Source organism: Salmo salar, chromosome ssa04, assembly GCF_905237065.1.
Source record: "Salmo salar chromosome ssa04, Ssal_v3.1, whole genome shotgun sequence".
Taxonomy (NCBI): domain Eukaryota; kingdom Metazoa; phylum Chordata; class Actinopteri; order Salmoniformes; family Salmonidae; genus Salmo; species Salmo salar.
Window position 1 is genome coordinate 42,780,229 of NC_059445.1, and position 27,136 is coordinate 42,807,364.

At 41.1% G+C, this 27,136-nt stretch overlaps 3 protein-coding genes across 3 annotated transcripts; 1 reads left to right on the forward strand and 2 right to left on the reverse strand.

Moving 5' to 3' along the window:
• Positions 1-1,423: 1,423 nt before the first annotated feature.
• LOC106603148 (guanine nucleotide-binding protein G(I)/G(S)/G(O) subunit gamma-3) lies at positions 1,424-6,402 on the forward strand. The gene is made up of 3 exons (XM_014196434.2): positions 1,424-1,698; positions 4,888-4,987; positions 5,113-6,402. Exons 2-3 carry the CDS (start codon positions 4,889-4,891, stop codon positions 5,239-5,241), a joined length of 228 nt encoding a protein of 75 aa, XP_014051909.1. The 5' UTR covers positions 1,424-1,698; position 4,888; the 3' UTR covers positions 5,242-6,402.
• A 1-nt stretch (position 6,403) lies between these two features.
• banf1 (BAF nuclear assembly factor 1) lies at positions 6,404-8,929 on the reverse strand. The gene is made up of 3 exons (XM_014196433.2): positions 8,787-8,929; positions 7,866-8,023; positions 6,404-7,538 (listed from the first exon to the last, which is right to left on the reverse strand). Exons 2-3 carry the CDS (start codon positions 7,989-7,991, stop codon positions 7,392-7,394), a joined length of 273 nt encoding a protein of 90 aa, XP_014051908.1. The 5' UTR covers positions 7,992-8,023; positions 8,787-8,929; the 3' UTR covers positions 6,404-7,391.
• A 916-nt stretch (positions 8,930-9,845) lies between these two features.
• On the reverse strand, positions 9,846-21,343 carry sart1 (spliceosome associated factor 1, recruiter of U4/U6.U5 tri-snRNP). Its single transcript, XM_014196432.2, has 20 exons — positions 20,787-21,343; positions 20,571-20,625; positions 20,423-20,478; positions 19,467-19,593; positions 19,241-19,343; positions 19,037-19,114; positions 18,688-18,787; positions 18,265-18,407; positions 17,953-18,159; positions 17,645-17,751; positions 17,427-17,560; positions 17,157-17,314; positions 16,800-16,967; positions 16,491-16,601; positions 11,871-11,958; positions 11,645-11,735; positions 11,278-11,413; positions 11,054-11,143; positions 10,308-10,429; positions 9,846-10,079 (listed from the first exon to the last, which is right to left on the reverse strand). The coding sequence occupies exons 1-20, from the start codon at positions 21,052-21,054 to the stop codon at positions 10,061-10,063; spliced, it is 2,361 nt and encodes a 786-aa protein (XP_014051907.1). The 5' UTR covers positions 21,055-21,343; the 3' UTR covers positions 9,846-10,060.
• Between the last annotated feature and the right edge of the window lie 5,793 nt (positions 21,344-27,136).

Genomic DNA, 27,136 nt, shown 5'->3' on the forward strand with positions numbered 1-27,136 from the left:
CCTACACCCAAAGAAGGGCACTGCATTCATCCACCTCTGGCCTGCTCGCCTCCCTACCTCTGCGGAAGCACAGTTCCCGCTCAGCCCAGTCAAAACTGTTCGCTGCTCTGCCACCCCAATGGTGGAACAAGCTCCCTCACGACGCCAGGACAGCGGAGTCAATCACCACCTTCCGGAGACACCTGAAACCCCACCTCTTTAAGGAATACCTGGGATAGGAAAAGTAATCCTTCTAACCCCCCCCCAAAAAAAAGAGATATAGATGTACTATTGTAAAGTGGTTATTCCACTGGATATCATAAGGTGAATGCACCAATTTGTAAGTCGCTCTGGATAAGAGCGTCTGCTAAATGACGTAAATGTAAATGTAAAATTTAGACAGAATGTCATTTATTTTATATGATATAGAATTCAGTTGACATATTAAAACCTTTATAGCAATACACCTATAAAGGTAGCAAGCTAACGTTATAGTCAGCTACATGCAAAAAAATGGCTAACTCGCGCAAGACAAGTGCAAGTGATCGGCAAGAATGCATCGAAATGTGCAACATCCTTAAAGTCACCTTTTCGTCTATAGTACCTAAAGCACTACAGATAAATAATGTACATACACATAATTGTCATTATTCAAAGTTAAACATCGTATAATATTTATGATACACACTTCTATTTATTGTAGCTGGCTAGCTACTTTCTAAAAATGCAAAAACTACAGCCAAACTGCAAATAAGATACGGAAGAGAGGACAAACTTCAAGAGCAAACCGACTCGTTCATGTGCAAAGGGTGCACAGAGGTTGAAGTTGATATCATTTCACACCATCAGTATGTAACCCATGAAAATTGTTTTGTATGAGAATGGATGTAGACATTTCAAATGAGAAAGATAAGATAGATTCGATTAGGGAAGATAACGTGGTCAAAACCATAGCCTATGCTTAACAGCTCATAGAAATTCTTATTAATATGTTCATCATAAGAAACATAAGAAATATTATCCATGCCATTGTCCTTGTTCACATCTTCTATTCTCTCCAATTGAATAGATTGAGATAGAGACTGTAACATGAGAGGCGTGATGGGAAAGGGAGGAAGGGTGGAGAAAAGAAGGGGCAAGTGATGGGCAGCGTTGGTAGGGGGGACTACAAATATCGCTTGCCAAGGTGGGAGAGACCATTGAGGGCAGTATGATGATAGAATGTAAAAGTCAAAGAGCCCAGAGACTGCAGCAGTTCCCATGGCAACAGAAGAGAGAGGTAGAGAGTAACTAATAAATAATATAAATTCTAACAGTGCAAATCAATGATTGTGAATATTGCATTTGGCCTGGACACAACACCATGTTCATCTTTTGTTATGTCAACGATTTTGTCTGTGAGACTCCATATCCGCCTCATTCCCCTTTCTTTTCATGTAGAGATGGTATGATCCAGCTCGCAGAAAATCGATTCCAATGGAGCCCTCCTCCCTTTGCCCGGAAGGTTCCACTCACTGCAGAGGGGGTTCTTATGCATGTACTTGGAGTCTGATGTTCATTATAACAGAATTTCAGAGCACAGGACTGTTTACCAGAACGGTGTAGCATACATGAGGGGTGGGGTTCAGCTACACTAAAATCCCTAACACGGGCAGATAGAGGGAGAGAGAGCGGGAGAAGTGGAGGGAGAGAAAGCACCTGAAGAGGAATACAACAAGGGTAAGGGAGAGGATGACAAGGAGGTGATGAAGGAAAGGAATAATCAGAGGAGCGGGAGAGGCCCAGAATGGACTGGTGTTTTTGCCTCTCTCTTTCTCCAGTTATCGATTTCTCCTCACACTTCTTGTCCATTCATTATTTGTTTCCTGTTGAACTTTCTCTGCGTATTGTCACTTCAACTTGATTTGTATTAACCAGGCAGTGGTGTGCTGTCACTTCAACTTGATTTGTATTAACCAGGCAGTGGTGTACTGTCACTTCAACTTGATTTGTATTAACCAGGCAGTGGTGTACTGTCACTTCAACTTGATTTGTATTAACCAGGCAGTGGTGTGCTGTCACTTCAACTTGATTTGTATTAACCAGGCAGTGGTGTACTGTCACTTCAACTTGATTTGTTTTAACCAGGCAGTGGTGTGCTGTCACTTCAACTTGATTTGTATTAACCAGGCAGTGGTGTACTGTCACTTCAACTTGATTTGTATTAACCAGGCAGTGGTGTGCTTATATCCTTCGCATATTTGATGTTGATGTGATTTGATCATATTCACATACATCTAGATCTTTGTGTTGAGGCATTTGTGCATTTGGCCCAGTTTTCTGGCTGCTTGAGACATTCAATTGGTGTGTTCCTGTCAAACGAGGTCCCATAAATAACTGTCCATATCAAATATATCTACAAAATCCCATTATCCTGACCTAAAACTATTTGTTTTCAACAAGAATAAGGGGCTGTTTCTATACACTCTAGAGATTGTTCTGCCATTGGGATCATAGTGCTGTCTGCTTGAACCCATAATGACAGACAAGCTCATGATAGAATTAATAGAATATAACCTATTTTACATTATTCATAGATTACAGCTAGAGTGGTAATGGTAGAGAAAATCATACATGCTCTCTGAACATACGTGTATTGTACTCTTGGTGGTCCACATATTCTATAAAAAGCACTTATCTTTCACCCAGTACATATACACATTTTAAAGATGCCCTCCGGGATCCAAATTTATAACATATTGCACGAATTGGATTCGTAACATATCCCACGAAATGCTACATTCGTATGATATCATACAAATGGCAAAAATCGTAACATATCATACGAAATGGATGACGTAGTACACAATTGGATGACGTAGTACACAAAAAACGGGGACCACGTTTGGCTCGTGAGCACCACTTTCAAAACTACTGGCTGAAATTTTACAAAAGTATGAGATTGCATCTTTAACCGACTTAAGATCACTATCTGTATAGCAAATAAATTGTACACTGACAATTAAACAAATCATCCATGTACACATTATGAATTGCCCTACAGCTTGTGAAGATGCATGCAACAATTTAAACGATTTTACTGAGTTCAAATCAAATTACATTTTATTTGTCACATGCGCCGAATACAACAGTATTTCTGTGAAATGCTTACTTACAAGCCCTTAACCAACAATGCAGTTCAAGAAATAGTTACGAAAATATTTACTAAATAAAATAAAGTAAAATGTAACACAATAAAATAACGAGGTTATATACAGGGGGTACAGGTTAGTCCAGGTAATTTGTACATGTAGGTAGGGGTAACGTGACTAACATGGTCAATGTAAATAGTCTGGGTGGCCATTTGATTAATTGTTCAGCGGTCTTATGGCTTGGGGGTAGAAGCTGTTAAGGAGCCTTTTGAACCTAGACTTGGCACTCTGGTATCGCTGGCCGTGTGGTAGCAGAGAGAACAGTCTATGACTTGGCTGACTGGAGACTTTGCAATTTTTTGGGCCTTCCTCTGACACCGCCTAGTATAAAGGTCCTGGATGTTACAGTTCATATAAGGAAATCAGTAAATTGAAATAAATTCATTAAGCCCTAATCTATGGATTTCACATGACTGGGCAGGGGCGCAGACATGGGTGGGCCTGGGAGGACATAGGCCCATCCACTGGATAGCCATGCCCAGGCAATCAGAATTTGTTTTTCCACAAAAAAGGGCTTTATTACAGACAGAAATACTCCTCAGTTTCATCAGCTGTCCGGGTGGCTGGTCTCAGACGATCCCGCAAGTGAAGAAGCCGGATGTGGAGGTCCTGGGATGGCGTGGTTACACGTGGTCTGCGGTTGTGAGGCCGGTTGGACGTACTGCCAAATTCTCTAAAACGACTTTGGTGGCGGCTTATGGTAGAGAAATTAACATTCAATTCTCTGGCAACAACTCTGGTGGACATTCCTGCAGTCAGCATGCCAACTGTACACTCCCTCAAAACTTGAGACATCTGTGGCATTGTGTTGTGTGACAAAACTGCACATTTTAGAGTAGCCTTTCATTGTCCCCAGCACAAGGTGCTGTTTAATTTCTTGATATGCCACAACTGTCAGGTGGATCGATTATCTTAGCAAAGGAGAAATGCTCACAAACAGAGATGCAAACAAATTTGTGCATAAAATTTGAGAGAAATAATATTTTTGTGCATATGGAACATTTCTGGGATCTTTCATTTCAGCTCGGGATCATGGGACCAACATGTTGCATTTATATTTTTGTTCAGTATAAAAACATCCCTGTATTATAGAGATTTTTATTATATCTAGATGAGATATTGTTTTTCTTGGGCAGAGAGCTTATTTTTATTTTTGAATTTAACCTTTATCTAGGCAAGTCAGTTAAGAACAAATTCTTATTTTACAATGACGGCCTACCTCGGCCAAACCTTCCCCTAACCCGATGCTGGGCAAATTGTGCGCTGCCCTATGGGACTCCCGATCACGTCCGGCTGTGATACAGCCTGGAATCGAACCAGGTTCTGTAGTGACACCTCTAGCAGTGAAATGCAGTGCCTTAGACTGCTGCACCACTCGGGAGCCCTGAGTGGCAAGGAAGTAGTAAATTACACCATTGGTCCCTGGAGATAGACAGAGGAGGAAGGAGAGCAGAGGAATATTGAAGTAAATGAGCTAAAAATGTGTGTCAAATTTAGGAGGGAGTGGAATTGGATGCAGTCAGTGATTCATATATTTTCACTGATAAGAATCCATAGAAATGTAAGCTACCTAGAATGAATACAGTGCCATGTTTTAATGTGACGCACCATGATGTACATCTGCCTTTCCAGCTGTCAGTGCTCTTTTTTCTGAAACAAATAATTGAATGTGTTTGTGTCAATCATATGCCATATTTATTCTTGGCTCTCTTGACAGGATGAAAGGAGACACCCCAGTTAACAGCACCATGAGTGTCGGCCAAGCCAGGAAGCTGGTGGAGCAATTGAAGATTGAAGCCAGTTTTTGCAGGATCAAGGTAAGCGTAGGCAGAGGCATCATGCCCATTGAAACTGAGGGGGCACATTGCGCATGCCTTAATGCCTTTGGTGAATGCCCACACCTTTATTTCCAGTCTTGATTACCACTACTTGCCACCCTCAGGTATCAAAGGCGGCTGCAGACCTGATGGCATACTGTGATACCCACGCCATTGAGGACCCCCTCATCACACCTGTGCCCACCTCGGAGAACCCATTCAGGGAGAAGAAGCTCTTCTGTGCACTCCTTTGAGACAATCCACAGGATGGTTGAGAAAAACACTGTCCAGACAAAAATGTACATTTACATAAACGCAAATACGTAACCATTAATATATAAGGAGTCATGATGATAGCCTTTCAAAACAAACACACATCTAAAATACACCAACAAAGCTAACAGAATCTTGAATTGAAGAAAAACATACAAGTGGATATACTGTAAATACATTATGCAACATTAAATAGCTCATAGCCATAGCTCATTTCTCAAATCAACTCAATAGGCAAGATGGATGATGGAGAGGGGTGACTACACAAATTGGAACTATTTGGAACTTTTAATACACACTTCATGGTAAATATCCATTGCCTGCCCTAATCAGCCTTTGTTAAATAGTTTGTGTGCGATAGACAGTCCTGGATGTCACTTTTTTAGCTTTGTTGCAGTAATGTAGGTGCCATTGGATTGGTAATTAAATCTTCATTTAACTAGGCAAGTCAGTTAAGAACAAATTCTTATTTACAATGACGGCCTAGGAACAGTGGGTTAACTGCCTTGTTCAGGGGCAGAACGACAGATTTTTACCTTGGGGATTTGATCTAGCAACCTTTTGGTTACTGGCCCAACGCTCTAAGCACTAGGCTACCTGCCACCCAGTAAGAGGGTATTAAGAGGACAAGGCAATACACACTGACCCAAATAATTCCACTGCTGTGTACAAGTGGTAAGCTGCCTTAACACAGGATCAGTGATCTAATAAGAGAGGTTCCCATAAAATTATCAATGATGATTTTTTATTTAACTAGGCAAGTCAGTTAAGAACAAATTCTTATTTACAATGGTGGCCTACAACGGCCAACGCTGGGCCAATTGTGCGCCGCCCTATGGGACTCCCAATCACAGCCGGTTGTGATACAGCCTGGATAAATGATAAAAGCGGTTTCATTTGTCAAGTGGGTGCCTAATAATAAAGTTATGCCTTTATGACAATGCTATTAACTAAGAGGTACATTTCATAAATTGTTATTCATTTCCAGACCAGTCTTTAAGGTTGCTTAGGAATATTATCACTCTTAAGATTAGTACTACAATGTAGACCTTCACTGTTTATATTTCTTAAAAATAAAGAGCTCAGAATAAAAGGAGATGTTGCTAATCAAAGATTAAAATAAACACTGTCACCAAAAACAAGTTTGCATTTCATTTGTGATTTTATTTCCCCCCCAAAAATGGCAGAAACAAAACAAACCCAGAATTGTCCAGATCTTGCAGTTGGTTTTGTTCATTTCAAAAGAAAAATATAAAAACTAAAATATGCTTTCACAGTCAAACACAAAAACATGAACCAGTGTTTCAGAAAAACCATAATTCAGCAATTAAAATGCTAGCAAGCAACACAAGCATGCTTAGAAATTACTTCCTGGAACAACCGTGCTCCTTTTCGTGGGTTTACTTTAGGCTTTCATTTGTGTGTGAAAATTAGGTGATTTGTGGTAGCTAACTTCTTAAGTAGATCGCGGACAAAAAAAATTGTATTACAACATTGAGGCATCTCTTCAACTTTGACAAAAACAAACAAGATAACATTGAGCAATTACACCTTAGTGTTTCCTGTGAACTCTGTTTTGTCAAAATGAACAGTAACATCTTGACATTTTAACTACAGATGTTAAAGCTATGTGGTATCTAAAATGGTTTAAAATCCTATTATAAGTTAATTTAAATAAATGCAAGGGCAAACAGTCAGTTGGAGATGAGTACAAACATTAGTTATACCTTTTATGTGAAGGGACCGTGTCGATAAAAGTTATTTCCTTTGACAGACAGAACAAATTGAAATAACACATGGCAGGAAAACCAAAATGAGCTCATTCCCAACATTTCTGCGCAGCCAAAGATTTTAATCATAGAAAAGGTCAGCATTACAGAGCTACACAGTTGGGTGTAACAACCCCATGGATGACTGCAGCAAAGTATGTCTTACTGATTTAAAAGCATTCCTAAGTCTATAAGTCTATAGTTCAAAATAACTGGGTGTTACGACGTCCGACTTTGCTTAACTTCCTCATGTGCAGTGAGAGTCCATATGAGGTGTAAGTTGATGTGAGACCACAGTAGAGGTAAATGGATGTTTGGGATTTAGAAATGGGGAAGAACTGAAACGGGAGAAAATAGCTTCTCTACAGGAAAGAATCGCACCACTCACGCAGGCAGCCGTAGCAATCGCCCTGCTGTTTGACATTGGCCCCGCATGTATCTTTCAGCCAGTCCCGGAATAGCTCCTCATCCTTCTTCAGCACTAGGAACTGACCCAGGACCACGTAAGCCTATGAGAGTTGGCGAGTGAGAATTGAGGGGGGAAAAAAGAGAACATGAATGACACACTAACCACCAGGTAAAATGAATATACAAAACAAAGTTCCAGTATCTCTCATGTCCACCGGCACAGCCAGAAGAGGACAGGCCACCCCAGGTTCCTTTATTTTAGAGAGTTTAACCCTAGCCACCATGCCCATCTGCATTGTTTGCTCTTTGGATTTTAGGCTGGGTTTCTGTATAAGCACTTTGTGACATCTGCTGATATAAAAATGGGCATTTATAAAAATATTCAATTGATTGATTAAAGTTCCAAAGTTAAGTAAACTCTGCATCACCTTGTCGAAGCCCTTCTCCTCCAGTCTCTTGCCAAGCACCTCTCCAATGCCAGCAAGTGCATTGACTAACTTCTCCCCCATGGGTTCTGCCACAAACTCTTTGTGTTTCTGGGATGTTGACGACATGGCTGCTTTCTGTCAGTGTTCACCTAGAGTACCTTCACACATCGAACAGAATAGAAAATGAAGTAATTCACTACAATTGGAGGTTATTGCACCTTTAATCTACTACTTCTTGATTTTAAACAGTTGAGGCACACACTTGATCTACACCAATATATGGTGTTGCTAGCTGTAACTAACGTATATTAAAACAGGACATACCGGGTGAACATGACAAACAGCAGTGCCACAATTTGCATAAAACATATTGGGAGTGCCCTATCATGACCTCAGTGTCTTACAAGTTCAAAACTGAAACCTTTCCATGTTCTTTGTGGGCAACAAATACTTCTTGTATGCTAACTTAACCCGGACCACAGTGTAATGCACGCAAAGCTACATTGTGAGTTTGCTAATATACATAGCCACAGTAGGAGCACCATTTTTGGAGCTCTCAAACTCCGCGCCCAACAGCTTCACTTGAGCTAACTAGTTAGCCATTTAGCAAGCAAAAGTGTAACCAGCTAACATAACAATTGGGTGTGATAAAAAGCTTGCTAAGGCAGAAATAACTAGCTTCTAGCTACGTAGCAAAAAGTGTTTGGATCAGACAATTGAACTGAAACTCACATGACTATTCAATGTTTGCTAATGGTGATTGTGTGCTAGCTAGCTAACTAGCCTGAGCTAACGAATCTTACGTGTGCGGTCTGCTTCTATGGATATGTTATAGCTAGTCTCCCGTGCCACCAATCAGATTTAAAGCAAGCGTAGAAGTTTAGAATATTACAACTATTCGAGTAGCGGTGTATAAACTACCTTGTTTCTTGTCGTAAGCAGTTTCGTGACCCTTTCCAACCACGTAGAGTAAACGGTAGTTACCGCACTGGCTGTGTATGTGATAAATGGTTTTCATAAATTCCGATAACACTTCCTTATCCCGCCGTTATGTTATTTCCGCTTCCGTTATATCATTTTGCCACCCACATTTAATCAAAAACTCTTGTTTCAGTAAATGTGAACTTGCCACTTTCCCATGTGTAATTTAGGTCTACTTCTAATAATCATCTTCCAAATTTATCTCAAGAGCATTTCGATGTTTAATATTCAGCTTTCAAAAGATAAAGACACATTGTTGATATCTTCTCTATATTTTATTGGTGTTGTCAAATTCTCATTGATCTCCACAAGTGCATAGAGGGTAGGGTCTGGGTCTAGGAACAGTGGGTTAACTGCCTGTTCAGGGGCAGAACGACAGATTTGTACCACATCAGCTTGGGGATTTGAACTGGCAACCTTTCAGTTACTAGTCCAACGCAAGGGGCCCATTTGGGAATGCGTGTGTATGTCTGTGTGACTTACATAAAGATTTTGGTTAATGGTATCTGTCAATAATGAATCAATGCCTTGTTATTTCTACCAAAATCTTTGAAATAATTTATTCCGGGAACATGTGACATCAACTGGAGAGAGGTTTTAGATAATTGAGAAAGAGTCAGTGCATGTGTTGTGTGCTGTACAAGTGTGTTAAAGTGGGAGAGACAGAGAGGATACATATTAAACCTTAGCTTTTTTTTAAACCTTTATTTAACTAGGCAAGTCAGTTAAGAACAAATTCTTATTTTCAATGACGGCCTAGGAACAGTGGGTTAACTGCCTGTTCAGGGGCAGAACGACAGATTTGTACCACGTCAGCTTGGGGATTCGAACTTGCAACCTTTCAGTTACTAGTCCAACGCTCTAACCACTAGGCTACCCTGCCACCCCACATGAAATAACCTACATACAATGCTGCCCTAACTTCAGTACCTTGCAATTTCAATGGCTTAATTTGCCTCGCAAACAAATAAATTAGGTAAATAAAAAAGGAACAAGAAGTCATGTCAAATCTTTACTGTATGTAAATAACAATCATTGTTTACATAAATCCAGGGTCAAAAGCAAAAACTCTACTTTCTTTACACACACAAACAGCAATATGCAGCTACTTGATTTTATTCAACAAGGAAAATAAACTTAAAACGTCTGTGTTTGTGTGTCTAATGGTGCACAGCCCGCATCCTCACTGGTCAGATACCTCTTCTCAACCACATCTATTTGGTGATGTTGTTTCTGAGGAAAGAGGAGGATTACAGGCAAAACATATTGAAAGGGAAACAGACAGCAGTGTGAGTAATAATTAGGTACATACTCTATGCAGGTCACATTCTCCTTTAAATGAAATACTGAAATGAAATATTCTGAGCTGCTCTGTCATTCTCAAACAGCGCCACTGTAATTAGACTAGAACTACATACATCTAAGGCAGGGCGAAAGAAAGGGGCTTTGTAAAATACTCACGCATTCATGCTCTTCCCACTCCCACTCAGAACAATGTAAGGTGTTTTTTGTGACTTCTGTTTCTCCTGAAGCAAAGCAACCGTTCCTAGAGGGGTATCACTACTGCTCATCTTCTTCAGCAGCTGATAAGAGAGACAGGTGGGGGGGGATCAATTTAAATACACATTCGGTCAAACCACGGACTAGACTAAAGTAGAGCTGGGCCATATGGACAAAAATCCATAGGGCGATAAATTGCCTGAATTGATGCGTTAGGGATAAATAGAACTATAATCTTAGAACATTAATCTGCACCACAGATTTATTTATGATAATTTAAACTACTAGTTTGATGGTTGTAGCCATCAATTGTCCAATTAACAATCACCCATATTAGCAAACTGATTTCATTCCAAAACATCACGTCTCTAGTATAGGCTACATATTGTAATGAAATATCAGCAAAATGCCTGCGATAAGTGATCGGTAGGGATAATTTTCGGTTATCGTCCCAGGTCTAGACTAGAGGCTTGCTAGGTCAAGGAGTCAAACTGGGCAAGCCCTGCAACCTGAATGGTCTTGTAAGGCCTGGAAAATAAAGTGTGTTATTCAATTGAAAGCCATATGCAAGTTTAGATGAAAAGTTTCAGATAAACCAAGATTTTAACTTAAATGAGAGAAAAATACTGATTTCAGTCCTACCAAGTAGGGCTTGCCACTTCAAAAGCGTCCTAAAATAATCTTTGAGTGAGCAAGGTTAGACATACCGCTTCCTCTTCCAGCTTTTTCATCCTCCTCTCAGTCTTCATCTTGCCAGACCCCTTCCCATGGAACCGATGTGAGAGCTGCCGGAAAGCCTAGAAAAGGAATAGGATTATTGTGCAATATTCTCGATGAGCACACTTTACCTACGTCAAAACAGCAGTTGACACATTTGACAAAAGCAACATTGTGTATGTCAATGATGTTTAGGGAAGATTAAATCATCTACCTCTTTGGGAGTGAGCTTCCGTCCAGATTCATCCACATACTCAATCTTGACGTCAGGCTTATAGGCGTCCTTCTCCTTGAAGTCCTGGGTGAAGCCTCTATATTCCTCCCTCCGACTGTACTTGTCATCTATAGTCCTAGAGAATTGGAGAAACAAGGCCAGAGAGTTATCAAATGGAGAGGCTAAAGGGTTTTCATACATTACAGTTAGGACTCCATTTTACAGCCGCAATTTAACGAGGCACTGCGCTAAAAACATGTAACACACAAAACGTGCCACTTTATTTATGATGTAACTTTTGCAATGTCTGTGAGCAAACAGCAATTATTAAGGCAGCATATAAGCACACAAAGCACAGGGAACTCACATCTTGTCCTCAATGCTGTAGTTATCATTGGGCAGGGCACCGGTAGGAGCACGGACACGGGATATCTTCTGCATTTGAGTGTCCAAGAGACCTAAGGGAGAGAAGGAGAGTATGAAAGAAATGATGAAGATTGAAAAGGAGAGAGACGAGAGGAATAGACCAGAAACATTACATGACAGTCCTTTACTAAGCAAATACTGTCAGTGGGGCTACTCCAATCTCTTACCCTTATTCTTGCACAGCGCCAAGGCGGCAGCCAGCCCAGAACTGACAATGGGTTCTTCATCCAGGATGGTGGTCGATGCTGTGGAGAACTATGAGATGGAAGCAAGAGGTGAGTAACGCACATACAGCTGACTCACATTTTCACCTCAGTAGTTCAGGTGGGAAAGCCTTGTTTATTTTTATGGGTCATCATGGTTAGGGCTGTTACGGTGACCATATTACCGCCACACCAGTGGTCACGAGTCAAGGCCGCAGTCAAATACCACATAAGGTAACGAGGCTTTTCCAAAACTGCACACTGATACCGCTGATGGTCATTAGTAGCCTACCAAACTTGCTAACGGCTAGTCGCTAATGGCCTGGTACTCAGCGCTCTATTGCCCCTACATCAGGTCCTAACTGTCCATTACTCAGCGCTCTATTGTCCCTCTAATCACTCTGACATCAATGCAAATGCCATCTAAAATCTAATCAAACACTTCATGAGAGCCCATGAGCTCATGTTGCTCAACATTTCTATAGGCTACGCAACTTCGTGAGAAAACAGAGTTGATTGCTTCTTAAAAAGAGAATCCCATCATCTTCCTATAAACTAGGCCACCTATATTTATTTCACAACTGAGGAGTATTTGTCTGTAATAAAGCCCTTTTGTGGGGGGAAAACTCATTGTGATTGGCTGGACCTGGCTCCCCAGTGGGTGGGCCTGGCTGCACCCCTGCCCAGTCATGTCAAATCTATAGATTAGGGCATAATGAATTTATTTACATTTGACAGATTTTCTTATATGAACTGTAACTCAGTAAAATCTTTGAAATTGCTGCATGTTGCGTGTATATTTTTGTTCAGTATAATTTCACTTATTATTTAGTATTTGTGAAGACAAGATTAAATTGAGAATAGTCTGATGAGTGACAATATGATCACTTGTGAATGATCCCCAGCATTCTCTGTTCTAAGGCAAGAGTCTTATTTATTACTTTCCCCGATCATAGTCGCCCACATGTAGCCTATATACATTATATATCACAACTGAAGTGGCCAAATAACTCCAAACGTAGCCTATGGGCCTAGGACCACTGGAATACGGTTGGGGAGCACATAGCCTACAGAGCCTCTTGTAAGCCCAGTCATTGCGTAATCGCGTGTGATCCTAGCTTTCTCGTGCTGCTATATTTATTGCTCAACTCTTAAAATGAAGCACATTAATACACTTTACAACCGGTGTAGTCTACCTGGCATACATATGCAGCGCTTGAGTTAAGTTTGGGGAAGATGCATTTTTATGGTGAAATGTACCTTTATTATGAAGCATTTCATGCATCATCGCATTTGCAGACTTATGTAAGATAGACTTCGTAATGTGATGAGTAGATTTTTATATTATTAGCCTAAATGATGACTATCCAATCACTGTTCTCAAAAAGAACACTGTTCAATGCATGGTTGAGCGCATATAGAGTAGAGTAGGCCTGGGCTATATCAGATACGCGTCTTTCTTTGCATGGGAAAAATGTGGCCTTTTATAGACACATTTCATGCAATTCTACTACACTTCATACGACTGGAGACATTAGCAGAATCTTTTTTAATATGACAAATTACAGGGTAACCTACTGTGCTGATACTGACGAACAGATGAATAAAAACGACGTTGTTTATATAATAGGCCTACGAGAAGGGGAGACACATAGGAAATGACGTCCATCTAAACTGGAGGAGGAAATTATTGTCCAGAAACAAACTTAAGTAGCACTGACAACAATGATGAGTAGTGAATATGTGCAGAGTGCACTCTCCAGGGATATTGCAAGGCTTTCTGCTGGTGCCAATAAGATAATTGAGCGAAACGCAGTATAGCCAGAGTTGATAATTTTTATAACAAAAAAACAAGACATGAGTATTTTCATTGTCTTCTCTTTCCAAACAACCATTTTCCTGCGATTGCATTTTGAAATATTGCTATATGACTGGCTTGGCCTCTACTTCTCACAGACAGTCACAACTCAATCTGCCCATATTGCGTGCACTGCCTTTCTTTCCGACTGTAGGCAATGAGACTTAAAACAATCCACAACTTATTTTTTGGAAAGAAGCTAATGATCCTCTGTGGCCAAATCATGCTTTGGTAGCCTATTTTGAATTATTTTATTTATTTCTGTATAGACTAGTGGAGGCTCCTCAGAGGAAGGGGAAGACCATCCTCCTCAGTGAATTTCATAAAAATAGTGAAACATACATATTTTTAAAAGTTACCCTTTTTAGATAAAACTATATTAAAACACTATTGATTAAAACACTATTTTGCTATGAAGGTCTATAGTATCCTCAACAGCACTCTGTAGGGTAGCACTATGGTATAGCCAGAGGACAGCTAGTTTCAGTCCTCCTCTGGGTACATCGACTTAAATCACAAAATCTAGAAGGCTCAAGGTTCTCACCCCCTTCCATAGACTTACTTACACAGTAATTATGACAACTTCCAGAGGATGTCCTTCAACCATTCAGAGCTCTTGCAGCATGAACTGACATGTTTTCCACCCAATCAAAGGATCTGAGAATGAATCTAGTACTGAAATCATAAGCTACAGATAGCTAGCAGTGCATAAAATGCAGTGAGTAGTTGTCTCAAAGAGACAATAGTTGAACAGTTTTGAAGAAATTAATTAGTTCTATATTTCATTTTTTTCCCACTAACAAGCGAATGAAGCTAGTTAGTTATCCTACTCAGAGAGGGATGGTATGTCAGCAAGCTGGCTATGGCTATCCAACACTGGAATTATTCCAAGTCAAGGTAAGCTTTTGGTTTTATAAATGTATTGCCACCGGGGCCTGGCTGTGTAACCGCTTGCTGCTTGCTGACTATGCACTACTGCATGATTGTAGCAGGTTTACGAATGCGTTAGTTCTAGCAGCTATGTTGACTATGACGTTAGCTATTATGGGGACAACGATGTAGCCTGTGTGTAACGGTTATGATATGAAGGTTTGACTTGGAAAGTTTTGCGCCTGGTCACAGACAGCTGATTTGTTGTGCAATGAAGTCCACAAGCAAAGGAAAAAAAGGTGAAAAGAGGAGAGCATGTAGAATTAGGAATTATGTGATCATGCTGTGGCTGCTATGAAAGTGAACGGTGTTCGCGTGTGACCAGGGGTGTATTCATTCTGCCGATTCTGTTGAAAAACGTTTCTTAAAACGGAAGCAAACGGGGAAAAACATAGCTGAATTTGTTCAATACAAACTCTCGTTTGCAACTGTTGGACTAATGATTACACCCTATATCAGCTAGATGCAGGCAAGGTGGTATTGAATGTGACACCGTCTGTCACCTTGATTACTCTAATTTCTCTCTCTCGACCTGTGCACCTATGTTGTAAACTTTCCTTCATAGGCTAGCTTGTAGCAACCTCACGATGGGTAAAGGGAGAATCTGAGTACCATGTAGTAGCCTAAACCTATGGATGTTACATTGAGCTGGGTGAATGAAATATGAATGACAGTCATCCAATATGCTGTAAAAGAAATAAGGCCATGCTCAAACAAATAAATACAATTATCCCTCATCTTAAACAGAGAAGGTTATTTAGGCTATATAATTTTGGCAATTTAATTACATTTACTTTAAGGACAGTATAGCTTCCTCTAGCCTTATGGATGTGCTGCCTATGCTCGTATATAAAAAAAAATAAAGCATGTAACTTCCATTCGCTATTCGAGTGCAGGATACAGATTGTTTTTTTAGGGGGGCCATTCCAAATCTAAAATAATTCTACACATTTTATTAGTAGGCTATATGTAAAGACCACATTAAATTAAGAACAGTCCGATGGGTGAGAATATTATCAAGTGCTAGCCAAATTGGGAATCAGACTGATGGTATGTGCAGCCTGCAGAAGAAACAGAGCAGAGCTCATGCCTTTCATGTGATGTTTTTCAAGTCATTAGTCGCATCATGCAGACTTAGAATGTATAAAAAAATCTAAACATAACCTAATCACAACTAAAGTTGCATAAATAACTCTAAATTAAGCATATAGGAGGACCTGTTTCCTTGTTAACCACTCAACACAGAATAGCGCACTCCCTCGGAAATCGTTTGTAGAAAATATCCTCTCTATTTGATTGAGCTATGTTCAATTGTATTCCTCATACTATAAAAGAAAGCCACGGAATTCTAAGCAAATCCTGTCTGCTCAATGAACTAGTGTAGCCCACCCATATGTCATAGCCAGATCAGGGCCTAACATAAAGGACAATTCAGAGTAGGCTATTCTGTTCTTCTGAAATACACTACATTTTCATCATGTTTCTTTAGACCGGTCTAAAATAAATAATGCATTTATTGTGATGTTGTAGGCTATAGTAAATGGATTTATTCGACTAAAATGTAGATGTTCCAAAAGTCTGCATCAGTGGATGCTAAACGTGCTTACGTCAATGGTCAATTACTGACACCGTCAGTTCTTTGCATGACAATCACCAGCCGACAATATGAAATGATCGCCACAGCCCTAATCATAGTACGTTATTCTGTAAATGACCCACCTGGGGACTCCAATCAGCACTACTGGTAAATGCTTGGGAAAATGGAAGAGACAACAAGGCAGGAGGATGCCACTCACATCAGGCTGCTTCTGTTCCTCATCCACGTTGACGATGCTCCAGCCAACGTTCTCATCCTCATCCGAGTCTGATCCTCCGGCCCCATCTCTCTCCGCCTCCTGTTCGAAATCCTATAAACAGAAGGATACAGTTGATACAGACAAACCATAGAGTGTTCGAGTGCAAACACACAGAGCTCATGGATATGTCAAGTCTCTCTACTGAGCATACAATTGTAATAGTTTCCTTGTTTATGAGCCAATTCTAATGATATATCTATTTGTTTTTTTAAACAATTAGCTATATCACATCTCTTACAATGTACCCACCATGATATCCTCCTGGTCCTCTCTGTTTCCTGACAGGCCGTAGGTGGGGATGTCACCCAGAGTTCTGCAGAACTCAGAGGTGGCGTTAAATACAATGTTCAGGTTGTTCTTGTTGTCTTCGTCGTCACTGCCGTCCACTCTTGCAAGCCATGGGACCTGCTCTGCCACCTGAAGCACAAGAGAGTGAGAACAATGTTTAACCATTTATTGGTGACTAAATAGCACAACAGATTTGATGGTAATTTTATTGAGGTTTTCAGTCGTCAAATGAGGGATCAACACACCGGATAGAATCTTTGGCCACAGTGATATTTTAAGTAAAGTAAAGAGGAACATTTCTGAACAGAATGCTCACACCTTTTCCCCAGAGTCTTGGAGCAGCTGCTTCTGTTTGAGCTTCCTCTGCTTCTCCAGCTGCTTCTGTTTGAGCTTCCTCTGCTTCTCCAGCTGCTTCTGCAGATCTTGCTCTGCCTCGTCCTCCTCCAGCACAGTCGGCTCAGTGGGGGTGAAGTCCTCTGAAGGAAGAGCAAAGCGTAAGCGTTGTCATAATATTAAACAAAACCAGGCATGAGTGAATCATACATTTGTTTAGCTCATCACTAAACCACTAACAGATGTCTCCCTCACCATCATCACTGATGTCCATGTCCGCCATCCTGATGTCATCAGACTGTTGGGGTACATCTAGTCCCGGTATGATGACACCCTCTTTTGACACCTCCTGGCCCTCATCCAACTGCCTGCGACCCCGACCCCGAACCCTGAAGGAGAGACAGAGAAAGAGTCAGACTGAAACTAAGATGGCTCATCTGTCATATTCCACTTGAAGCGGAGAGGAGCAGAACCTGGAGCCGAAGTCAGTGTTGCGCGTGTCGTCTAGCTGGAGCTCGTCAGGCAACGCCTTCTTCTTCCTGATCTTCCTGACGCGCTGCTTGGTCTTCTTAAAGCCCACCTTTAACAACAAAAGAAGTAAGAATCTGTGTGAACTACCATTAATGAGAGCTCATATTGTGTGTGAACAAATCTCCCCCCAAAAAACACACACTCAGCATTCAAAAGTAGACACATTTACACATGAAATCTGAGAGAAAACGTATCCAAAAGACAGCTTTCCCAGGCCCTCTCCAGAGCAGCACCTCCCCACAACCCTCACCATCTCCTGTGGTGTGTAGTACTCTGAGGCAATAGCGAGAGCAGGCATCTCCAGAGACTGGGCCTGGTTCCTCAGGGTCTCCCGGATGGCCTGGAGCTCCCGTTCCCTTTCCCCCTCAGCACAGCCCCCTTTGCTCAGCTGGAAACTCTTCTTCTTCTCTCCATCAATCTCCTCATCATACTTTCCCAGCACAGTGCGCGGCTTGAACTGCAGAGAATAAGTGCAGAGGTGGACATTGGTCAGTGAGATTGAGTTAAGCAGGATAGCGACATGACAGAATTCCCGAAATGAAGACGAACTCTCTTTTCTTACCGTAACCATGTCATCGACACTCTCATCCTCTTCGTAAGCTTTGTAATCAGGCTTTTTCTTCTTCAACTCCACATTCTTTTCAGCCTTTTCTTTGTCCACTAGACCCACGTTTACAAGTACATCGTCCTCCTCTTCAAGGACACCTGAAAGAGAGACAAAGGCCAAATGTGTGGGTGTTTCAAATCAAATCAAAGTTTATTTGTCACGTGCGCCGAATACAACAGGTGTAGACCTTACAGTGAAATGCTTACTTACTAACCAATAGTGCAAAAAAGGTGTTAGGTGAACAATAGGTAACTAAAGAAATAAAATCAACACTAAAAAGACAGGCTATATACAGTAGTGTTTGATGAGGGTCTGGTGTAAGCACAGTCTTCATTGATATATTTCTGTGTTAATGTTAACATTTCAACCTCCTCTCACCTTTGTCTTGCAGTGTGAGAATGACAGTCTCCCCTTCGTTAAATGACTCCATCCGATGCTGCACAGTGAGACCCTTTAGGTCCCGAGAACTGTAAGCGGCCTATGACAAAGATAAGCAACATAAGACCTAGAGGCATTCTCTAACGTCAGATAGCGCGACGACTCAGTGTGCACAGAACCAAGACATCAAGCATGGTGTCACAGGTCTCAAACTCCATAGGGGGGAAACTGGCAGATTCACTGAATGCTGTTCAAATTTAGCCTGCACTCATACACAAACCAGAAGACAGTGTCTTCACAATCATAAGTTGAGCAGATGAGATATTCAACACAAGAGGGCAGATTTTACCTTCTTGGTCTGGCCAAACTCCTCCTCCACCAGATTGCTCACACCAAACTCCTCATCCATCTCCTGTAGAAGTTTGGCCTGATAGGGAAAGCAAGCAAATCAAAAGGAACCAGTCAAACACTGAGTACAAAATCATAACTAAGACAAGCATCTCACTTCATCTCTCAGCCCTCCTCCTCCCCACATGGTTCCCTCCCTACTCACTCTCTTCTCTGCCAGTTCTTTCTCTTTGGCCATCTTTCGGCTCCTCTCCACCCAGGCTACAGTGTCGTCCAGCCAGTCTCCCTCTGCTAAAGTCTTCACTTTCCTGAAGAAGAAGAAAAAAACAGTGGAGGGTGAGAAAATTAAAAAAATTAATTAGATCAGTTATCAATATAGTGCAAGTTGGTGGAGTATGTGCAGCCAAAACCTTCCTGCAGTTAGACCTTACCCCAGTTTCTTATTGAGAAGCCTCTTTTCCTTCATAGCCGCCAGTTTCTCCCTCATCTCGTTCTGCTGTTTGATGTACACAGGGTTGATAGTCTCCGCAACCATTGGCTGCTCCTTCGTACCGAGCTCTGGGGCAGCAGACGGGTGAGCCAGTCAAATCATGATCAGCCACACTTTCACACATGACCTCACTACTACAGGCATGGGCTGCATTTCAAACACAAAAGACACACCCTCCTCCCCTTACCCACACCTTATGCCCATGGGGGAATCCCCACAGCCATCTTTGCCGCCGGTCCAAACAATTAGCCAAGCAAGGGAAGTCGGCCCCCGTTTTTTAATCAAGTTTGCAAGTGTACAATTCTTTTCACTCCGGGGCCTGAAACACCCCATAATTCAATTTGCTATGATTCCACATCCGCTAAGTAAAGTAATCCGAAAATGAACACCAACATGGAAAAGTCAACATGCAAGTGTAAGTAAAAACAAATGTAAATAAGTTAGAAATTGTGTTACTAATGCACAAACATATATCGTAAAAGTAATTTTGTTTGGTTAGCTTTTGGAAACATTAGCTAGTGCATACTATTTTCCCTGACATCACACTTCTACATTGTAATTTTCAATTTACCTGATATCATCAGATGGCCAGCATTCAATGTGTGCTGATGTGTTGTCTTCTAGCCAAGATATGAAATGCAATCATAATGAACTGTAGCTCATAAAACACACACACACTACCGGTGGTTCCATGATGACTGAAAACACAACTGTGGGCCTAACGAGTGACAAATTTCCAGGCAAAGGCGGTCCATTTAAAATTAATTAATTCTTCCCTCACCCTGCAAGTGTCCACTCATCATACATCATGATACATCAGGAGTATCCACTTAATTTGAGGGCTGAGGGAGTCTTTTACATGTTTGCCAGAGACACCATATGGCTCAAGTTTCTCACCTTTAGTTGTGTCAGTCATTTCCAGAGGCTTCAGACCAAGCTTGGCCCTCAGCTTGCTGTTAAGAAAGAAAGACAGACAGATTAGAAAGTTATTCCGAATTTACTTACACCATCATCAGGGCACCATCATTCAATGTCTGTCACTTACTTTGTCTCTTCAATGCTAAGTGAGGCATCTCCACTTGCAGACTGTGGTCCAATTCCTAAAAGGAAAATTACAATTGAAGTGAAAAACACAGGAGAAAAGATAGCATCTTTAATATCATACCTGCAGACCATATGAGTGTTTTGCGCACTGATTGGTTCTAATTATGTATGTATGTAATTGTTTAAGCCAGGATATTTGCCTGCCATGTGCATTTACCTGGACTCTCTTCATATACGGCCTCCACTTTTTCTTTCTTTACGCGAGGCTCCCCAGTACTCCTTTCGCCTTTACTGCGACCTTCTCTCTCGGAACCCCGTCCGCTCCTTTCCTTCGATCTGGACCGTTTCCTCTTCTCCCTCTCTCGGGTAACATTTCGTTCCTTGTCCCTCTCCCGGTCCTTGTGACGGTGTTTTTTGTGTTCGCGGTGACGCTCTTCTGCATCCTTATCACGGCCTTTCTCCTTGTGTTTCTTCGACGACCCCATCTTCCTTGTTATGTGCTGTACAACTAAAAGTGCTGTCTAACGTTAACTAGTTTAAAAGAAGTACCACCAATTTACCGGTCTGTGCAACTAACGTGCCAGCGACAACGTTAGCTGGCCAGAGGGAAAACGTTTAACTATAATCAAAATGCTTGCTAGTCAACCCCCATCTTGGTGCAATCTCCAACGAATGTTTTTAAGCTAGTCTTTACGTATGAGTGAATAACAATACAATCACACTGTAAATGAATGGACGACTTGTTGTTAAGACCTTTTGGGATTTATTTCCGGTGTCATATGAAACGTCATATCCTTGGTTTTATGCTTGGTTCAAAACAACTGGGAACTCGGAAAAATACGAGGTCAAAGCATAACGTCAGTGATCTTCAGGTCGGAAAATCGGAGCTCTGGAAATAGGCCCGAGTTCCGAGTTGGATGACTGTTCAATTCGATTTTTCCCAGTTGTTTGAACACACTGAAGTCGGAGATTCCCAGTTCCGAGTTCCCATTTGTTTTGAATGCTACATCGATATTCGAAAATAAAAAAAAAACGAAAAAATCCGACTTCCGTGCGTTCAAGTAAACTGGGAAGTGAAAAAATAAATAACAAGCTTCTATTGCGAAAAATCGTTTTGAACTATCATCAAACTCGGAATTCCAAGTCGGGAATTCGGGCCTCTTTCTGACCTGAAGAGCACTGACGTCATGATTTTACCTCATTAAAAAAAATGTTTTAACCGATTTATCAGTTTCTTGAAAGCAAATACTTTCAGTGCGTTCAAGTAAACTGGGAACTCGGAAAAAAGAACAAGCTCCGACTGGGAAAACCGTTTTGAAAGGTCATCGAACTTGGAATTCTAAGTCAGGAACTCGGGCCTCTTTCTTTTTTATTTCTTTACATTTTTATTAACAACAAATCAATACAGGACGTACATGGGGGAACACAAGTATATATAAATAATATACAAAGGACAATTGGGCTAGGGGGTACAACATCACATTACACAAGGACCTTAAGGGACATACATACACTTATAATTCTAACAGCTTTTTTGTTAGTAGAGTATTTAATTGTCTTGAAATACAGTTCAATGTATTTTTGTAAGGTAAGAAAATGTGGTGTTTTGTTTGTAAATTTACATTTGTGAATATGAAATTTGGCCAAAAGAATAATGAAATTAATTACATCATTGTTTCAGCTTATTTCTATCGTAGGTAAAGAATCCAAGCAGTATATCTCTCACTCGGGCCTCTTTCTTGAGCTCTGACCTGAAGAGCACTGAAGTCATGATTTGACCTCGTTCTTCTTCTTTAAGTTTTATTAACGAATCACAACCAACTGACTGGTGCATACATCGCCACTTACTGTACTGGAGTGTGAGGCCGACAACTACCTATCTATACCACTACACTCTCTTCTTAACGAACCCTGAATTTCTAATCAAATAAAAGAATTCCCTTCAAACCTCACTACTCCCATTACCCCCACCCAAAAGACCAACCACTCCCCATTCCCGTCCAACCTATCTGACCCTGTCAAACAACCTCTCCCTTTCTACATCATACATTTCACAAAATAATAATACATGTTCAACCGTTTCCTCTACCATACAGCCATTATACAATCCAGCATCATGTTTCCCTATCAATTTCAAAGATTAATTTAATGCCCTAATCTCATCCTACACAACATAACCTCCTCCCTTCTGTTCCCATTATCTGACAGCAATCAAACCCATTTTTCTGAATCAATGTTTTCATTTCCCCTCCACCCAACTGCACCTGTAAATCCACAATATTATTTTTCACTGATCTTTTTGCTATTATATCTACTATATATTTCAATACCATTTCTTTGTAAACCCAACAACAGCATCATTATTTCTAACCATAAATCCTCATGTTCGGACTTTCCAGATCTTTAACTACATAAAACTGATGCAGAGTCCCAACATATTACTACTCTTCTATGTTGCACCTCCTCTATCCACTCCATTCAACAATCATCGCAACCATTTCTGTTGAATATACAGAAAAATAATTTGTTAATCTCTTGCATAGATTAATGTCGAACTCAGGAATAAATACACCTGCTCCTGTCTTCCCATTCATGGGATCCTTTGAACAATCTGTATATACCGCAAGACAATAATAAAACGGATTACTAATATATTGGTCCACTATTGTTCCTACATTATCTTCTCCACACCACTGTTTCTTTACTTCTGTCAGGCTCAGATCAACATGTGGTTTTGTATAAAACCACGGTGGCACGTTTCCTATTGCCACAGATGGCCCTATAACTATTTCTCTGAGTGCATATTCCTATACTCTTTGTCTAATCTATGGGCCAAAACCCCTCTTTTTTTGTATTTTACCCCCTTTTTCTTCCCAATTACAATCTTGTCTCATCGCTGCAACTCCCCAATGGGCTTGGGAGAGGCAAAGGTTGAGTCATGCGTCCTCCAAAACATGACCCGCCAAACAGCACTCCTTAACACCTGCCCGCTTAACACCTACCCTTCAGTCTTTCCCAGTGTGCCATGCTAGCTTAACTAGGAGAATTTCCCCAGTTGTAAAGCCTCAACCGGTGTAGTTTTAAATTCACCATCGCACATCCTGTGTGCCCTCACTTGCATCCTATCAAGGCACAACAGCAATGTAAAAACCGCAGAACCATTTACAAAGCACCCATAATCTATGGACGATCTCATCAAAGTACGATAAATATTCAGAAAAGATTTAGTCTGACATTTAGTCTCAATACACGTAATATGACGCCTCCATCTCAGCTTTTCATCAAACCAAAGCCCCAAATACTTAAATTCTGTTACCCTTTCCATTCGTTCTCCATATAATTGAACATTGACATCTTCCTTAACATTTTTGTTAGTGAACAACATGTAGCAAGATTTAGATAAAGATAACTTGAAACCCCATGATAATAGCACCAACCTGTGGAGTTCCATTTTCCACGTCATATTCTCTTGATATCTCCAATCCCACCCTGACCTGGAAGGTTCGGTCAAAAAAGAAATACATAATCCAGTTATACATTTAAGCAATAATGCCTGAGTGGGTGTGGTATATGTTTAACTTGGGTCAAACGTTTCGGGTAGCCTTCCACAAGCTTCCCATAATAAGTTGGGTGAATTTTGGCCCTTCCTCCTGACAGAGCTGGTGTAACTGAGTCAGGTTTGTAGGCCTCCTTGCTCGCACACACTTTTTCAGTTCTGCCCAGAAATGTTCGCTGGGATTGAGCTCAGGGCTTTGTGATGGCCACTCCAATACCTTGACTTTGTTGTCCTTAAGCCATTTTACCACAACTTTGGAAATATGCTTGGGGTCATTATCCATTTGGAAGACCCATTTGCGACCAAGCTTTAACTTCCTGACAGATGTCTTGAAATGTTGCTTCAATATATCCACATAATGTTCTTTCCTCATGATGCCATCTACTTTGTGAAGTGCACCAGTCCCTCCTGCAGCAAAGCACCCCTTCAGCATGATGCTGCCACCCCCGTGCTTCACGGTTGGGACGGTGTTCTTCGGCTTGCAAGCCTCCCCCTTTTTCCTCCAAACATAACGATGGTCATTATGGCCAAACAGTTCTATTTTTGTTTCATCAGACCAGAGGACATTCCTCCAAAAAGGGGGTCTACAATGTTTTTTCTGAGGTCTTGGCTGATTTCTTTAGATTTTCCCATGATGTCAAGCAAAGAGGCACTGAGTTTGAAGGTAGGCCTTGAAATACATTCACAGGTACACCTCCAATTGACTCAAATGATGTAAATTAGCCTATCAGAAGCTTCTAAAGCCATGACACCATTTTCTGGAATTTTCAAGCTGTTTAAAGGCACAGTCAACTTAGTGTATGTTAACTTCTGACCCACTGGAATTGTGATACAGTGAATAATAAGTGAAATAATCTGTCTGTAAACAATTGCTGGAAAAATTACTTGTGTCATGCACAAAGTAGATGTCCTAACCGACTTGCCAAAACTATAGTTTGTTAACAATAAATGTGTGGAGTGGTTGAAAAACTAGTTTTAATGACTCCAACCTAAGTGTATGTAAACTTCTGACTTCAACTGTATATCTGCAATAATACACAAACCCCCGATGTGGCTTATTGCTATTATAAACTGGTTACCAACGTAATTAGAGCAGTAAAAATAAATGTTTTGTCATACCCGTGGTGTACGGTCTCATATACCACGACTGTCAGCCAATCAGCATTCAGGGCTCGAACCACCCAGTTTATAATCTCCCACTAATTCCATTCAATTTAATCAGTGGACCTTACCGCCACATTGTATCATATGCTTTTTCAATATCTAAATATACTATTGACATCACTTCTGTCATGACTCTCTCCCCTTGGTGAGGAACAAAGGTGCCAGATCAACTGGCAATGGCTGATAGATAGCCAGACTCCCCCTCTCTCCCACAAGAGAGGAGAGGGGGGAGGAGTTCGGCCAGTTCTATGACTTAACAGCCGGTTATTAACTTTCTCTCTCTTGCCCTGCAGTATCATGAAGGTAAAAATCCCTTTGTTACAGAGTGACTCTTGCCGCCAAAAACTTCAACATCAAACGAGGGACACTGGGACAATATATTTCAACATCCGAATGTTGGCAATGATGAGAGATGGAATATGGAAAATGTATGTCTATTTTGTGATTGTCATTAAAATGATCAGAAAGACGTTATAACGGAAACATCTTTAAGAGCTTTCACATGGTATATATCAGATTTACATCTAAATGTTGTACAAATTAGATGATACTGTTATGAAGATAGCAATGTGATTTTTGCCTTCAAAATGAGAATTGTGTTTCATGCAAACTTGTGCCCAGTCAGCAGCCATGCCCAAGTGAGCTCAGAGTTCGTGTCAACATGACGAAACGACCTCCAAGGCCAGAGTGCTTAAGAGGACTCGCTAACAAAATGTACATTAGACCAGAGAACTTGATGGCTAACAAGATGGCGCCGACAGAGATGGTCGCCTCGCTTCGAGTCCTTAGGAAACTATGCAGTATTTTGTTTTTTTATGTATTATTTCTTACATTGTTAGCCTAGAAAATCTTAAATCTTAATGTTATTACATACAGCCAGGACGGACTATTGGATATAAGAGCGACGTCAACTTACAACATTACGACCAGGAATACGACTTTCCCGAAGCGGATCCTTTGTTCGGACCAACACCCAGGACAGTGGATCTAATCCCAGAAGCCAACCCAAAACAACGTCGCCGCAGAAGAGGCAGACAGCGCGACATCCTGGTCAGGCTCCGTAGGCGTGCAGACCGCCCATCGCTTCCGACTATACTACTCGCCAATGTCCAGTCTCTTGACAACAAGGTAGACAAAATTAGAGCAAGGGTTGCCTTCCAGAGAGACATGAGAGATTGTAACATTCTCTGTTTCAAAGAAACAAGGCTCCCTCGGGATACATTGTCGTAGTCGGTTCAGCCACCGGGCTTCTTCATGCGTCACGCAAACAAACATAAACACCTCTCTGGGAAGAATAAGGGCGGGGGTGTATGCTTCATGATTAATGTCTCATGGTGTAATGATAACAACATACAGGAACTCATGTCCTCTGCTCACCCGACCTAGAATTCCTTACAATCAAATGCCGGCCATATTATATTATCTCCCAAGAGAATTCTCGTCAGTTATCGTCACAGCTGTGTACATACCCCCTCAAGCAGACACTACGACGGCCCTCAAGGAACTTCACTGGACTCTATGTAAACTGGAAACCATATATCCTGAGGCTGCATTTATTGTAGCTGGGGATTTTAACAAAGCAAATTTGAGAACAAGGCTACCTAAATTCTATCAGCATATTGATTGCAGCACTCACGCGGGCAATAAACTTGATCACTGCTACTCTAACTTCTGTGATGCATACAAGGCCCTCCCTCGCCCTCCCTTCGGCAAATACGACCATGACTCCATCTTGCTCCTACCGTCTTATAGGCAGAAACTCAAACAGGATGTATGTGTGACTAGAACCATTCAAGGCTTGTCTGACCAATCAGAATCCATGCTCCAAGATTGTTTTGATCACGCAG